The 15,877-nt window shown below is 36.9% G+C and overlaps 1 protein-coding gene across 1 annotated transcript in view; it reads left to right on the top strand.

Annotated features, from left to right (window-relative positions):
- Positions 1-15,877, top strand: part of CENPF (centromere protein F) — a 44,302-nt gene that overhangs the window by 17,674 nt on the left and 10,751 nt on the right. The window contains 5 exon segments of the mRNA XM_050893654.1: positions 1,255-1,383; positions 2,987-3,109; positions 6,817-6,952; positions 8,098-11,546; positions 13,136-15,433. Of these exon segments, the coding sequence (XP_050749611.1) occupies positions 1,255-1,383; positions 2,987-3,109; positions 6,817-6,952; positions 8,098-11,546; positions 13,136-15,433 (6,135 nt within the window).

Raw genomic sequence — 15,877 nt, 5'->3', positions numbered from 1 at the left:
TACATGAACATTGATCTTTCCAGGTTTTATGACAGTTCCACGCTCATCCATGCTTTCCCTGATAAACAAGATCTGTTTGTTTACTGGATGTCTTACTGGTGTATGAAGTGCTTGGGCCTCTTGTCCTGTTTTTGCTCTCGAGCAGAATGTAAGGGGTGCTGGCATCATTTCAGGTATGACTGACTAAAATACACTGACTTGTGTGCAGGGGGTTCATGCACCTGGGCGCCAGAGCCACATTGCAGAAAATGTCAGCTCTAGTTCCTTCACTGTGAACATTTCCTTTCTTTTGGTTTTTTTTGTGTTTTTTTTTTTTCCCCCCTTTGTTTTGTATTGTTTGAGTGGTGACAGTACAGTACTGTGTCTTTTAGTGAAGCAGCTTGCCTGTATGAAGAAACTATGCCTATACTCTAAGAGAAGCACAAGAGCTTTATTGCCTTTTCCCCTTCACAAGGATTTTAGAATTTGTTAGTAGAGTGTATTGCAACTTTTGCATAGCAATAATTGCTGATAAATATCCTGTTTTTTTCCTTCATTGCTTTTTATTGCCCTCGTGCCTCTTACTGTTTTACATCCTAATAAACCTCTGAAATCTGCAGAATCAGAACTATAAGGTCCAAAGGCATAGGAACAGGCCTCATGAGAAATGACAAGTACAGCTGTTTATCCTAATGGATGCCTACTTGGCATGTCGTAAGATCCACACGAACTGTATTGTCTTTCTACAGATTTCAGGAAGTCTGTTTTGGGAACACTATTTTTTGTGCAGTTTTCATGACTGCCCTTGTAAGACTATCTTGTTGCTCAGTCCCACGCTAGGTATTATTTTAAGACTATTTTTTAATTTTCCTAGGAAAAAAATCAACCCTATAGTATGGTAAGTAAATAATAGTAGAGATTAATTTGTCCACTTGTAGTGTAATGTAATTCTTATACGAAACTTATCTTTAAGATGAAGAATTTTAATACCATTGCTTTCACTAATTTGAGATTCCCCCCCTTTTGTGATAGGAATGTTGCTGTAATGGAGTTTTTAAGCAGATGACATAAATCGAGTTAGGGCCATTCTTGCCCATGTGACACTTGCAGCATGCATCAAAGTTGGTTTTAAACTGTTGTTTACTGTGTAAGACAAGTGTCTCTAAGCAGGCAGTATCTGCTAATTAAAATCAGTTGTTATTGCTCCAGTAACCAAAATAGAGACTTGTTGTAGTTATGTGTTTATTTCTTTGCTACTGTACCACTGTTTTCTAGGAACTCTCTTGTCAGCAACGTTCCTTACAAACACTGGATCAGCAGTGCAACCAGATAAGAAACAAACTGAATCAGGAGCTACAGCAAGCCAAAAATGACTTCAATGCTCTGCAGGCAGAATTTGACAAAGTAGGCTTTTTTATATTAAAATCTTCTACTAGAGCTGGTATTTAGTTGTCTCAGCAGTACTGCCTTAATTTAGTTATACATAAAGAAAAAATAATTAATGGGACTTGTATTAATGTTTTGTACAGTTTGTATTAGCTGTTTTGTATTTACCATTTCTCACTGAAATAGTATGTATTTAAATGTGAATTACAGGCTTTTAAAAGTTTGGGGCTAGTCCACTTCCCACAGGGAAGGAGATGTAAATGCAGAACAGTGCAGCTAAAATAAATGGATTTGAGAGAGGAGCAGCTAAGGCTGATCACAAGAAACACATTATATAGAAAACATGCAGAGGTGCAGTTTGATCATAGAGCTAAACTGATCAACAGGTAGTTGCCCTTTGGAACAACAGCCCCATTTCATACACCCTGGCCATGCACTCCTGGTACTTATTTTTTTAGCAGTGCTACCCCTCATGTGACCCTGCAGAGAGCTGATACAGGAGCTAAAAGAGCAAAGAAAAAATTATATATAAATTAGCATATGTGTACACAGGCACAAATGTTTACTATCAGTTTAACTCCCTGAACTGGTTCTCCACAAAATCACATGAGTGTCAGGGCTCGTGTAAGGAGGAACGTCAGTACGAAGGAGGTCTTCCACAGCTTTGGCAGCAACTAGCTATTAGAACACATTAGTTGTCACAAAACCACAATTTTAAGGAAGTTAGAAAGCAGCACAAGCCTGAAGAGTGGGTGACCAGAAAAGAGGAATGTTTAAAAGCCTCAAAAAACTCTTGAGAGCAGCTATAAAACAGAAGAGGTAACTGGCTTTCTAAAAAGGGCCACAAGTTTTTTAAAGTTATATTGAGAAGCCCCATTAGCAGGCAGGCTGAACTGAAACAACATTTCTAAAACTGGCAACAGCTTTCTTGCAAGCTTGTTTTATTTTAGAAATATAGCCATGGGAATACATTCAGTCAAATGTTTTCAGTGGAGGTTTCTTTATATGCACATTCTTTTGTATATGCTTACTGAAGAAATTGATTTCATAGAGAGAAAAATAGGTGCCTTTTAGTTCTTTCTCCAAGAAAGCTTATTTATTAACTAATGACCTCAGAACAGACTTTTTTTTCCTTTTTTGACCTGATAATAGCATTTCCTTCCTTTTTAATCTGGACCGTTATAGGACTATTTTGAAAGAACTAAAACCTGTTCAGTTTTTATAAAATCTGTGTCAATGGAGCAATAAGTGCAGTTATGATCCTAACTTTCTGATTCTCATAGCTTAGCAAAAAGGCTATTACATTCCCAATCTCATTTGTATCCTACAGGTAACATTGTGGTGATGTAGCTGTAAATTGGATGTATTAATCCAATTTCAGACAGTCTAGAAATGTATGTATTTTAGAGACATACCATCTTTCTGGTCAGAGACAAGGGAGTGGAAAGGCAATAAGCTGCTATTTTCTAAACCACAGTAAAGCAACCTTAGGTTCACAGTGGGATAAAATAATGTAGTTTTATTTTGTAATAGAATGTTGGAGTTCAAGAATGGGAGTTTAAAAAAAAAAAAAGGTTATATATGCCTGTGAATACAATGTCGATTTTCAACATTCTTACAGGTAATGGCAGTGAAACAACGCTTGGAACATGATACCTGTGATCTCACCCAGAAGCTGTGCAGAGCAGAGCAGGCTTTATTAGCAGCCTGGGCTAAGGAAACTGATTTGACAAGAAGCTTTGAGGTAACCAATGCAGAGGAGTAGTTGATAGAATTAATAGCATAAATTGGCAGTCTGTAAACACTAATACTGTTGAGCATTTACTCACATAGCGTATTTTCCCATAAGCAATCTTTAAACATTCTTATGGATTATCTTAATAACGTATCTTAGTTGTAACACAAAATGAGGTCTTCGCTAACGTCATGTAGATTAATGTTATTTGTCGAATTGACTGCGTGGTTAGGACTCATTCCTGTAATGCTGCTGATATGGTTCTAGTTCATGTTGGACTTATCTTTTATCAAAAATAGGTTTTTGTTTCAAGAGATTCTTGCTTTTGGTCCTGAAACAAAAATATATCAATCCTTGTCTGATTTTAAAAGTAAATTCTAGAATCATTGACTACTGCTTTGATGCACGCTGCCAAACTCAGCAATTTTGTACAAAGACTTACTATATCCTCTTTAAAAAAAAAAAAAATAAAAAATGCATTTTTCTTAGAAGAAACACAGTCCAACAAATATAGACTGCTGTAAAAACTTTCTCCCAAATGAACATAAATTCAGAGAAGTCTTTGGATGCTGCCGTACTACCTCATATTCACGCATGCAGAAATCTTTTCACTTCAATGTCTCCTTTGTCTTAGTTATATGGTTTTGCTTTGGTGGCAATTAGAGCAGCTACACTTGAAATTGTTACAGTTGTGCCACTAGAGACCTCTCAATGCAAATTTTATCCTTTATTTGGAGAATTAGAAGTAAAAAAGAGAGCTCAATACCTATGTAATCCATGTCAGTTTTTTTTATTTAAACACTTATTTTGCTTGTTGCCTGTTGTCATGAGCAGATATAAAATAATCTGGCATAATTTCTGCCAAAATTTACCTGTCAAAATTCTATGAACAAATTTAAAGTAAAATAATGGGTTTTGTTCAGATCAGCACAAACGTTGGTACAGCTTTAGTGTATTAAGAAACTTTAGGTACATTCGTGCTGGTACATTACAATGTCTGGGAACATTCCCAGCTATTGGAATGTGACTATTTATACTGTTAATTGTTAGAACAGCACTTGGCATGGCTTTGGCCCAGCTGACTAGCACTCTTTCATACAATTCCCAGGCACAGTTTGGGAGTTCATATGAGCCTGGGACTATTCCCAGCAAGCGGTTTGGTTAGAGCCACCTGTTTTGGAAGACAGAAAAGACTTTAGTGGTACAGATATGGGCTGTTCCATGCCACTTGGCCTTGATGCCAGATAGTGGTCCTTGAAACCTATTCAGTAAATAAAGGTAACCAGTGCCTTCCAGTGGTAAGGCTAATCAAGATAATTTTTGTTCTTCCAATGTACCCCAGAGGAGGAAAGCCTCCATCAAGCATCTGCATGTTCTTACTGTAATCTTTCATATTTTTAGACCAAAAAAAAAAAGAAAGATAGTTTATATCAGATATTGTGGGCTCTTGCCCTTTCTGGCTTTGAATTTATGGAGTGAGGTTAGATTTGACACAGTTTTTTGAGATCCCATTGTCAGAGAGCATCTAATTTATGGAAATACCTTTTTTGCTGCAAATTCTTGGGAGTGCTTCATTTTATCTGCCAGTCTTGTATCCATCTTACTAGGCTGTAACTATAGTCAGATTTTTTCTTTATATTGTTTGTCTTGGTCAGACAATTGAACAGCTGATGACAGTGATGTTGTATTAGAACATGACCAATAAATTTATAAAGAAGCTTAATCTGGGGGAGATTGTAATATTTGAAGAGATCAATAACACTACGTTTCTCTATCTTAAGACTCGCACGTGAGAAAGCATGGTATATTTCAGCAGAACTTAGGGCATGGCTTGTCTTCCTCACTCTCATAAATAAGTATAATGCAAAAAATTACATCAAATTGTTTTGAAGTCTTGGAAGCTTTGCTGATGGTAGATTTTGTTTATAGCAAAAGAAAACAAGAGTCAGATTGGCATTTCTTTTCCTTTATTAAAGGGAAATTGTTGCGGTCTTACACTAACAGTCTAACTACCCAGTGGAGAATACAGTTGTTTTCCGCTGGTTAATCCACTGCTGTGTTTAGTCCTTACTGTATAATAAGACTGATGTTCCAAAAAAGTTGCAAAACGGATACACTTGTGAGACATACAGGATATGCTTAGTCTGAGGACTACTAAGCTTTGCAATGGTGATATCTCAATAGCTTAGCAGTTCTGGCATCTTAGCATATGGTTTACGTTCTGATGGTGCAAGCAAACCCGTAACTATTCTTGGAAAAATTGGTCAGTCAGTCCCTAAACTGCTCGTAAGTCTGCCCTGTGAAGAGTTTCTCCAGAATAATAGTACTATCTGTATATAGGTTCTGGAGTTTGCTTTGGTTTGGTTTTTGCTTTTTCAAGGGACAATTGCAGAATGACTAACTTCAGTAATACGATGTACAAGTAGAATTGAAACCAAATCGATTCTTTTGCTTATAGCTTTGGAAAGTGTAAATGGCCAGTTACTATCAGATACTTAGTCCATTAAATTATGGGTTCCTGGTTTTGCTGAGTGCTGCTTATTGGGAATGTTTGCACCAAATCAAAATCATTGGACCTTTCAGCCATTTTAATTCCTTAAACTTGTTTGTTTTTCTTTCCGTAGATCACCCTAGATTTTCTAATGAACAGGCTTGTTTAGTTCATGTACTTGTATTGCATCTGCATATGGTGCTTTGAATGCAAGAAGTTTGGACGCTTTTACTTCTTTGAAAAAATTATTGTTAAGATTACTAGAAAACTTTCTTCATTGAAACTTATATATGACTGAATTTTTTTTAAACTGTGGGTAGGGAAGGCTATGAGTAGAAGGGAAGGTAACTGTTAGTGACAGTGACAATTTTAATCATGTTCTGAGGGTGATTTATTTATGTTGTTGCAAAATCAAGCCGGCCATGCCAGCAAGCTTTTAATTTTTTTCATGCAGACCTTTCCATTTCTTGAGCTTGGCTTTTGTGAATTGCTGCCCATCTGCTAGCAGTAAACGGATGAATAATTGATGGCCTGTTTCCAATTGGGCCATGCCAGTTCCATGCCATCTGTTGTCCAGCAGCACAGGAGTTTGGAGAAAAAGGATTAATTTCCTTAAAAGAACTCTTATTTGGCTTCCTAGATGCAATGTAGTTACATAGTTTTGTTTTGGGTTTTTGTTTTTTTTAACTCAATTTATTTGGAAGAAAATACTCTTAATGGCAAAATGACCGTCTGAAAGAGCAAGCATTTCTAAATAAAATTTGACCAGTGTTGCCATGATGATGATGTTCAGTGGAAAGAGAACTTGTCTCTACATGAGATGATAGGTGAAATCTGATCTATAAATTTCTTGTTAATTTTGATGCCATTGCAGGGATTTATTTCCTTTGTTGTTTTGGGAAAGTAGCCTAACTTCATCAACTCAGATTTTGTAGGATATGTCCTGTCCTGTCTCGATCTGTTTGGGGCAGGTCATGTGGAGCTGTTTGCTCTATGCAAACAAGGGGTATGCTAACTATGTCAACTGGCAGCATCTCTCAGATGCTGTCAACTAGTTAAGAATACTTCAGCTTATGTTCCCAAGCGGTGCTTAGGAACCCAGGCATAGCTGCCCAAAGACTTAGTAGGACCTAATGGAATATCTTTCTTGTGATTTAAATGAACTGAATTCTTTGATCTTCTTGGCAATTCACATGAAATGTGGTCTTATTTGGTTTTGTTTTAGGAAGTGAAGCAGGAGAAAAACCTCCTTGACTGTAAACTTGAAAAAAAATTGCAAGAGATCCACCAACTTGAAGAAGAACTAAATACGATCAAGCAGTCTCTAAAGCAGAGCCAGAATTTTGCAGAAGAGATGAAAAGTGAGTTATGTATTTAAATTTGCAGAACTCCTGTTGCATGTTTAATCATGTATGTTTCCTGCAATCCTGTAAGTTTCATTGTGAATTAAGTAAAAAGGTTTCTACTGTGGGATACGATTAGTTTTTTTAACCAACATTGAGTTTGTTCTAAATGGAAATGAATTTTTGTCTGTGAACATATACAGTTCCTGAAGATACACAATTTTGAAATCAATTGAAGTGTACTGAACTTATCAGCAAACTGAATTTGATAGATTCTATTTAAACCAGAAAACTTCTGGTTTGTACTTTTTATGTGTTTTGCAGAGTTTAAAAAAAAAAAGTAGGAAAATGTTACATAACCACTGATAGTTGAGTCTTGCTTGCAGTGTTTGTTTCTAATTGAGAACACAGTTTTTCAGGACTTGAGTTGAAATATACCTTGTAGTTTTGCTGGATCTGACTAAAAAAAGGGGATAGATTCCCACTTGTTTCTGTGCATCCCACTTGTTTCTGTGCATCAATCAAACTTCATGTAAGATTTCAAAATGAAGCTTTTGAGTTTGATTCTGTTCTCCTTAAAATTAATGACCGAACTTTCCATTGCCTTTCAACTGATGATTTGTTTTTGATCATATAGAAAATTTGCAGCCTTTACCAGCTAGCTAGTGGAATGTAGTGCCTCCCCCTGCCCCACCCCCCCCCCCGCCCCACCTCGTACTTATCCTTGGTGGTCCTTTCCTGTTCCTATCAAGAGAGGAGACTGACCCACAAGAAGGTCACATACTGGAATGAGATCTGTCCTGTCTAAAAAAAAAAAAAAAAAAAAAAAAAAAAAGCAGTGCTACTTCATATAAAAATTTGGTGAAAGTGAGACACAGAAGCAACAGGTAGTTACACCTGAGAAGTAAGGACTAACTGGCTTAGAGTGCAGACTTGTATCAGACTGCAGAGTGGAAAGTTGACAATGTCTATGAGTACATAGTGTCTGATAGCCTAAGGTGATATAAACAATCCTTTATCCAGTGATATAACTTGAGAGTAATGCTTTGCACTAGAATGAGAATCAAAAATAGTAAAAGTAAATAGTCACATTTCAGCTAGAAAATTATCAGTAGAATTGCCAGTATTGACTGGCAAAACTTTGATGGTGTTTTCTTTTGCAGATAAGAATACTTTTCAGGAAGCAGAGCTGAAGTTACTGGAAGAGAAATTTAAAAAGCAAGAGAGCTCCCTTTTGCTGGAGAAACTGAAAATAGCTTTAGCTGACATGGAAAAGCAACAAGATTCTACACAAGACCTGCTCAAGGAAAAAGATAATCATATTAAAGAACAAAACTGTAAAATAAGTAAAATGGAGGAAGAATTAGAAGCTTTACAGAGGCTCCTTGGATTCAAGCAGAGAGAATGTGAAGAATTGCAAAAAGAGGCTACTGCTTTTTCTCAATGGAAAAATGAAAATGATTGTCTTATAGATAAACTTAAGTCTGAAAAGGAAGGTATGCTGACTCATATTAATGACTTGGAGAGTTCCCTTCAAAGTCAGCAAATCAAAAATCATGAGCATAGTGAGAAACTCAGAATGATGGAAACTGAAAGTGACAGGAAAAGTACAGAGATTAGAGAACTTAAAGACATGCTGGAATGTAGAAGTGCAGAATTAGAAGAACAGAAAAAAGCTTTTGATGGACTTCAGCAGAAAGCAGAATGTTCTGATAAAAAGTACTGTAAAGAGATAGAAAATATGTCCTGTAAAATATTCCAGCTTACCAACCAAGTTGGTGAAGTAGAAGAAAAGTTACAGTTAGCAGCAAGTGAAGGACTGCAAAGGGAGCAATGTTATCATGACCTGCTTGGTGAATATGAAAAAATCTGTTGTCTTGTAAAAGCAAAAGGTACTTCAGAAAAGACAGAAGATGAAGTTAATTTGCAGAGTGGTCAGGGTAAAACTGTTTTAGATAATACGCAACTTGCAGCAAATAACTCCATTGCTGAGGATCACGGATGTGCAAGAGCTCTTCTAGAAGTAGGAAAAAGTAAGGATCTGGCCATTTTACAAGATCAGATCTCTTCTCTTGAGATTTCCTTAGTGGCTCAAAAGCAGCTGAATTCAAATCAGCAGCAGCAGTATGAAGACTTACTGCAAAGAAAGGGTGAAACAGAAGAAAGATTATTTAATGTAGAACAGATGCACGAAAGCTTCGTGACAGAAACTAAACAGCACATTACTAACTTGCAAGCGGATATTTCAGCACGTCAGAAATTAGTTGAAAAAACTTTAGCTATTCTTGAGGAAAAGGACATGCAACTGCAAACTCTGAATGAAAGATTAGAAAACCGACAAGCTGAGCTTCAGGATTTAAAGATCAATAATAAATTGCTTGATGATTCAGTAAGACAGCTGAAGCTCATGTCTGGAACATGGGATTCAGAGAAGAAGGACATGTCTTCAATGATTTGCTCATATAGCAAAAAAATTGAGGAACTTAATGAAGAAAATGCAACCCTTAGGGATTTAAGCAGAGCTTTAGAGCAAGAACAAATAACTTTACTGGAAGCAAATAAAAATATTTCTGATAGTTTAAAGGAAAGAGAAGAAATCATTTCTGAAATGTCCAGAAAACACAAGGAGGAAAGACAATGTATTGAATCAAGAACTGAAGAAATCAAAACAGAGCTTAAAGTTTTGCAAGCAAAGTATAAATCGGTGGAAGAAGAAAATGCAAACGTGATGAGCATTCTGAGAGAGCAGACAATTGAATTTGAGGAAAAGAAAGCAAGATTAGAACAAGAGAAACAGGTATTTAGTGAGAATAAAGATATCTTATGTAAACTAATAGCCTCAGAAGAAATAAAAAAGGATTTGGTTCAAGAACTTCAGCAACTGCAGTCAGAATTTTCCAGTGTCCAACATGTGCCTTCTACGGAGCTTGACTGTTTAAGACAGGAAATATTCAATGTCGGGGCAACACAAAATACAATGCAAGAGAAATGTGGTATCGTATTTCAAGACAAGGAGCAATTGGGGAAGGAACTAGAAACAAAAAGTGAACCTCTAATGTGTGATGTTAGTTGTGAAAGGAGACTCTATTCAGAACAGTTGAGGAAGTCCATGGAAGAAAAGGATGCTGAGCTGAATAAATACCAACTTAAACTTGAGCTTCTTCAAATGGATTTTGAGGACAGAGAACTCTCCCTAGAGAACTACAGGTTAGAAGTGATGCAACTGGAGACTGCTTTAAAAGGCATGGAAGTAGAACTTGAGAAAAGTGTGAGAGAGAAAGAGAGACTGCAGCAAGAACTACTGTCTGTTAAAGAATTGAAAACTTCAGGTTCTCCTCTTACAGTATTAGATGAAGATGGCCACTCATTGGAATATAATTATGATAGTGTTTCCCAGAATTGTGGCAAACGAGGAATGGATGAAAGTTATTCATCAGTCTTGCTGGCATCCTCTTTGCAGGTAACAATAAACAATCTGAGCGAGCTTGAGAAAATGTGTGAGAGGTTGCAGAGTGAGAACATTGTATTAGCCTCTGGATTTAAAGACTCAAAAACCAGTGGCATCACAGGTATTAGTAAAGTGGCAGAGGAGAAAGAGAACATAATGAATGCAGATAAAAATTTTAAAACAGAGAAAGCTATTTTTCCTGATGAACTTATGGATCAAAGTGATAACAGCAATCTGAGAATGAATTTTGATAATAAGGAAATGTCCTTCAGACCTAACGGATGCAGTACTGGACCCAATTCTGACTATGAAGATTTACAATTGTCCAGCAAAGAAGTTAAAATACACTTTGCTGAAGTAAGAGAGAAGCTTTTGTCTTTCCAGAATGAACATATAAAATTATATGAACAACATTGCAGTATGAGCTCAAAGATATCTGAGCTACAGTCTTGTATTGAAATACTGAAGGCAGAAAATTCTGCATTGTCGACAAGTCTGAGCAATGCTCATATAGATTCTGTGAGAGCGCCGCTATCTTCTAGCCAAAATGACACGCTGTCTAAATTAGATGAAAACAAGTCCACGGTTTCTTCCTCAGATCTTTTTGAAAGTTCCTGTTTTATAGAATTAAATGAAGTGGTTGATTCTTGTAACAGTGGTATGTGCAAACACACAGAGGAAATTAATCAGCTGGACAGTTCTGCAGAAATAATCCCAGAAGGTGCAACAAAAGTTTTGGTTGAAAATTGTCATAATGATCACAAATTGGACTCTGCTAGGGAGCCCAGGAGTATTACTCCTACAAAATCTAATGAGAGTAGAATTGAAGAACTTCAGATGCTGTGTCAGACATATGAGAAGGCCATCAAGGTGCTCGAAGACCAATTTCACATTCAAGAGAATATGAAAAATGAGGAAATACAAGAGCTGAAAAAAGTTATACTTTCTGAAAGAAAAGAAATAGATCATCTCAAACAGCAAAATCTATCTGACAAGGAAGAATGGCAGCAGAAACTGAATAACGTGACTATGGAGATGGAGTGCAAACTGGCAGCAGAAAGAAAACAAACTGAGAATCTGTCCTTGGAGCTGGAAGCAGCAAGACTGCAACTACAAGTCCTTGATTTAAGTTCTCATTCACTGCTGTGCACGGATATTGAAAATGTAAGTAATTGCTGTCATGCAAATCAGTTTTATGTAAACCCTTTGATTTATGGTAAGCCAAATTTAAATTTGGAATTAAATGTGTTTAAAATTGTGTCCCACAGAAGTGGTACTGTTCTTTAGAGAAAGTACATAAATAATCCGTACCTCGAGTTCTGGTTTATGCATCACAGGGATCATGAGAAATAACAGATGATGACAAAACCAACAAGTTTAGTCTATTAGAGTTGTGTAATACTTTGCGCTACTTTCTTGGTTTTTCTTTGGGTCTGTGTCAGTGTGGATCCTGCTGTGTTAGCGGGTGTGCGTGCACTGTATATGTCTGTACTGTGCTTACAAGCTTAGATCTCTGATTTAACATAGTCTGTTAAAGATGCACACACTTCCCATGTCCCTTCATGGGACAAACAAACTAGGACTGCTCCCACACCTCTAATTCCTTTCAGTAGCATCAACAGCAGAACAGAATGAGCTGGTAGCAAAACACTTAATTTTCATTTTAGCCTGAATTCCTTCAAAATACCTAAGGGAACAAGAAATCTGGGAGTCAGCTCTGTCTTTTTTTTAGCGCTGTAGATGGCGTGCAACCAGTGAACTAGATTTTGCTGCTCTTTGTAAGGAGTGGCAGAATCAAAACTTCACTCAGAATTGAGGAAAACTAGTTTAATTCTTGCATACAGTATATTAGATTTATTTTTAAGGGGAATTAGTCTAACAGATGCATTTTGTGCTTGTGAGAATTCCAGTTCTGACTATTAAGTCCTGTGCAAGTGGCCTCCAGTGCCCAGTCAACATAGACTCAGAAATTAAAGTTTAACACTGCTCCCACAGTCAGAGCATCTTGAAGCTCTACATTTTGGCCAACTGTGCAACACGGAGCAACTGTTCCTTGCAGAGAAGGAAATCTTTCACTTGTATATGTTGCTTGCAATTCACATAGAGCATCCACACTGATACATAGACACTTAAAGAAATACTGTTCCTTACCATACCTAGCTGGAGCTTTTTTAAGATGAAGCACTCAATACAGATCATTCAGGTGCTGCCTTCAGACCCAGTTCTTTTTTGGAGTCCTCAAGTTTTGAAGTTACTCATTTTTATTGTTTCGAATGAGAGCATCAGGTGGCGCCAAATGTAAGCCCAGCTCTGACAGACAGTGCTAATTTGGAAAAGGGATTGTTTGAGGATTTGGGCTTGTGTCCCTTGAAGATTCTCTGGTGTCTAATAGAAGGTGAGCAGTAAACCTTTCCCCCATTAGTGATGCTAATAATTTTTCACTTTGTCACGTAGACACCTATTTTCCCAAAATATGGAGGCACGTGATATCTTTGCACTTAGTCTTTCAGTAAATTTGGCTGAAATTTTTCCCTCAGTATCTTTAAAACCTTTTGGCTAAAGATGCATGTGTGTGTAAATAAGTGTAAATCCTTTCCATAAGAAAACAGATTCTGAAGTAGAGAATGATGCTATCTATTTTGCATAAGAGGAGGCGCTTCAGTTTAAGAAAACTTTTAAAATTCACCTTGTTTTTTTCTTATATATATTGTTTTTCTTTTCCTTTTCAATGGATTGATTCTTAGCCCTTGCAGAACACTGACCAAGAAAACAATACTCCTTATCAATTGGGAGGCCCTACTGAAAACTCAGCACTGAAAAGCAATAAACCTAAACTAATCCCCATTGAGAAAATGGCTGTAGGAGATACCTCTGTGTGTGAAAATGTAACTGAGACCGCTGAAGCAAGATTAATGGAAGATTACAGTGAGAAGATTTCTGGAGAACATGAGTGTAGAAATATGTCAGGAAAAATAACTAGCCCTTCAGACCGTGCCAGTGCATTGTCATTTTCCAATAGTAGTATGTTTTTAAGTGCAGGGGATTTCTATGAAAATCAAATAACCACTGAAATGCTTCAGGAGGCAGCAAACCAACAGACTGCTGAAAATTTGAAGCTGATCTATGAGACAGAAGAAAGCCATAAACATATTGATTTACTAATGAAAGTTGAGCAATTAAACTCAGAGCTGAACTTTCAGAATGCACAATTAACTCCGAAGAGCTCAGCTTTTGCAGAACTGGAGGAAGCTACTGTAGTTGTTACAGAAGAAAACTGTGACATAAAGGAAAAACTGAAATCAGTCTCTGTCAATAAGCAGCAATTATCTCTTAGAGTAGTCTCATTAGAAAAAGAACCAGAGAATGTGAAGTCTGAGCCGGAGATATATAAAGTTAGATTGTCTAATGCAGCAGACACATCGGATGATGTAGAAATGACGAAGAGAGATTGTCAACAATTTCTTGCAGCTGAAAATGAACAGAGGAGTCCAAAATCTGAGCAAGTTAATACTGAGAATCATGCCTTGTTCATAGAGCATGATATTGAAATGCTTCAGGCAAAATGTCAGCAACTAGAAAAGGAGAGGGAAGTTAACCTGAAAACTATTTCTAGCTTTCAAGAGCACCTTGTTTCAGTCACAGCTGAGAGAAACCATATTGGCCAAGAACTGAGTATTTTGTCTGAAAATAAAAAAGAACTGAATCAGAAGTATCAGAAGCTACAAGAGAAATTAAAAGAGCTAGAGTCAACTAAGGTGGATTCTACTGAATTCATTAGAAGGTTAGAGGGTGAGGTGAGGACACAAACAAATCTGCTTGAGACTGCAAAATCTGATGTAAATCAATTATCAAATGAAAAAGATCATCTTCTGCAGAAGCTGCAAAGTTTGGAAAATGATGCCCTGTCTTTCACCTTAGAAAAAGGAAAACTCCAAAACGAAGCAGCAGATTTGAAGAAGGAGAAGGAACTGATTGTAAGAGAGTTGGAAATGATGCAGAGTAAATTAAGTTCATCAGAAATGGAAAATTCAAAGCTTTCCAGATCTTTGGAAGGCTTGTTAATGGAAAAAGGTGAACTTGCTGCTAGAGTCAGGTCTGCACAGAAAGAAGTAGACCAAATGCGATACGGAATTGAGAAGCTGAAAGTAAAAATTGAATCCGATGAGAAGAAAAAACACCACGTTGCTGAAAAGCTGAAAGAGAGTGAACGGAAAGCTGACTCTCTTCAGGATAAAATAGAGAGGCTTGAAAGAGAATTGGAGATGTCAGAGAAAAATCTAGAAGATGCAATTATTCAGTCGGAGACTGCTAAAGCAGAGGCAGAAACATTAACAATAGAAATGGAACAGATGACTGAAAAGCTGGAATGTTTTAACTTACAAATTGATGTCCTCACCTCACAAAAAGAGTGTTTGGCTAAAGATTTAAAAGAAAAGCAAGAAAGAATCTTTGAACTAGAGTCTTCGAATTTGACTACAGCAAAACTGTTAGAAGAAAAGGAGGAAGAAAAGATGCAAATCAAGGATGAGTTCGAAAATACTGTGGTATTGCTGAAATCTGAGCTCAAAGATATAAGTGAGAAATTAGAGTTTTCTTGCAAGGAGGAAGCAGATGTTAGAGCAAAAGAGCAAGTCTTGATTAATCAGGTGGCTCATCTTGAGCAAGATAAAACAATACTATTACAGGAATGTCAGGAAATAAAAAATGAAAATATCAGATTGGATCAAACGAGGGAAGTACTTGTTCAAGAATTGATGGATTGTAAACAAAAACTCAATGAAAAGGTGCAGGAGAATGGTGCTCTTCAAAAGCAGGTGAAAGAAACAGAGGAGCTGTCTTTACAGCTGACACACATGCAACATGAGCATGAATGTTGGCACCAGGAAAAAAAAAGGCTGCAGAATTTGATTGCTGAGTTGAAGCTGAAGGAGCAACATTTTTCTGATAATGAGACCTTTCCAGATATCCTGAATGTTCTAAAAGTGTCTTATAAGGACCTTGAGAAGGAACTGGAATCTACACTTTGTGAAAAGAACACTTTATGTAAAAAGGTAACACTATTTCCATTAGGGTAGAGTTCCTTATTTAGGAGTGAGGATAAAGTGTCCTCTGGGCTTACCACTTCCTTAATAAATTATATCTTAAAATAACTTTAACCTCAGACTTTTACAGTAAGCATCCTATTTTTAAAATTATGTTTTCAATGCAATCATGAGTTTGCATTGAAGTTACAGAGCTGGAAAGCACAACATTGTTTTGTGTAGGATGAATGGGAAGGTTGCTTGAAAGTAGGCATAGAAGTTTAAGTAATCGAATAATGCAGGATAGTTCCCTCTTTCCTGTAGAAGAAAAAGAGGAAAGACAAATTAGTATTGGGTGAGTGAGGTTTTCTATCAAGAATAAGTACTTTGGGAGCTCAAAAGAAGGTGAAACAACAATTGGACACTTGCCATGTGAAAACAGCTTTAGCCTGTTGGGACTCTTGCTTGGAGTTG

Source organism: Gymnogyps californianus, chromosome 3 (genome assembly GCF_018139145.2).
Source record: "Gymnogyps californianus isolate 813 chromosome 3, ASM1813914v2, whole genome shotgun sequence".
Taxonomy (NCBI): domain Eukaryota; kingdom Metazoa; phylum Chordata; class Aves; order Accipitriformes; family Cathartidae; genus Gymnogyps; species Gymnogyps californianus.
This window is presented reverse-complemented; position numbering and strand designations above follow the sequence as displayed.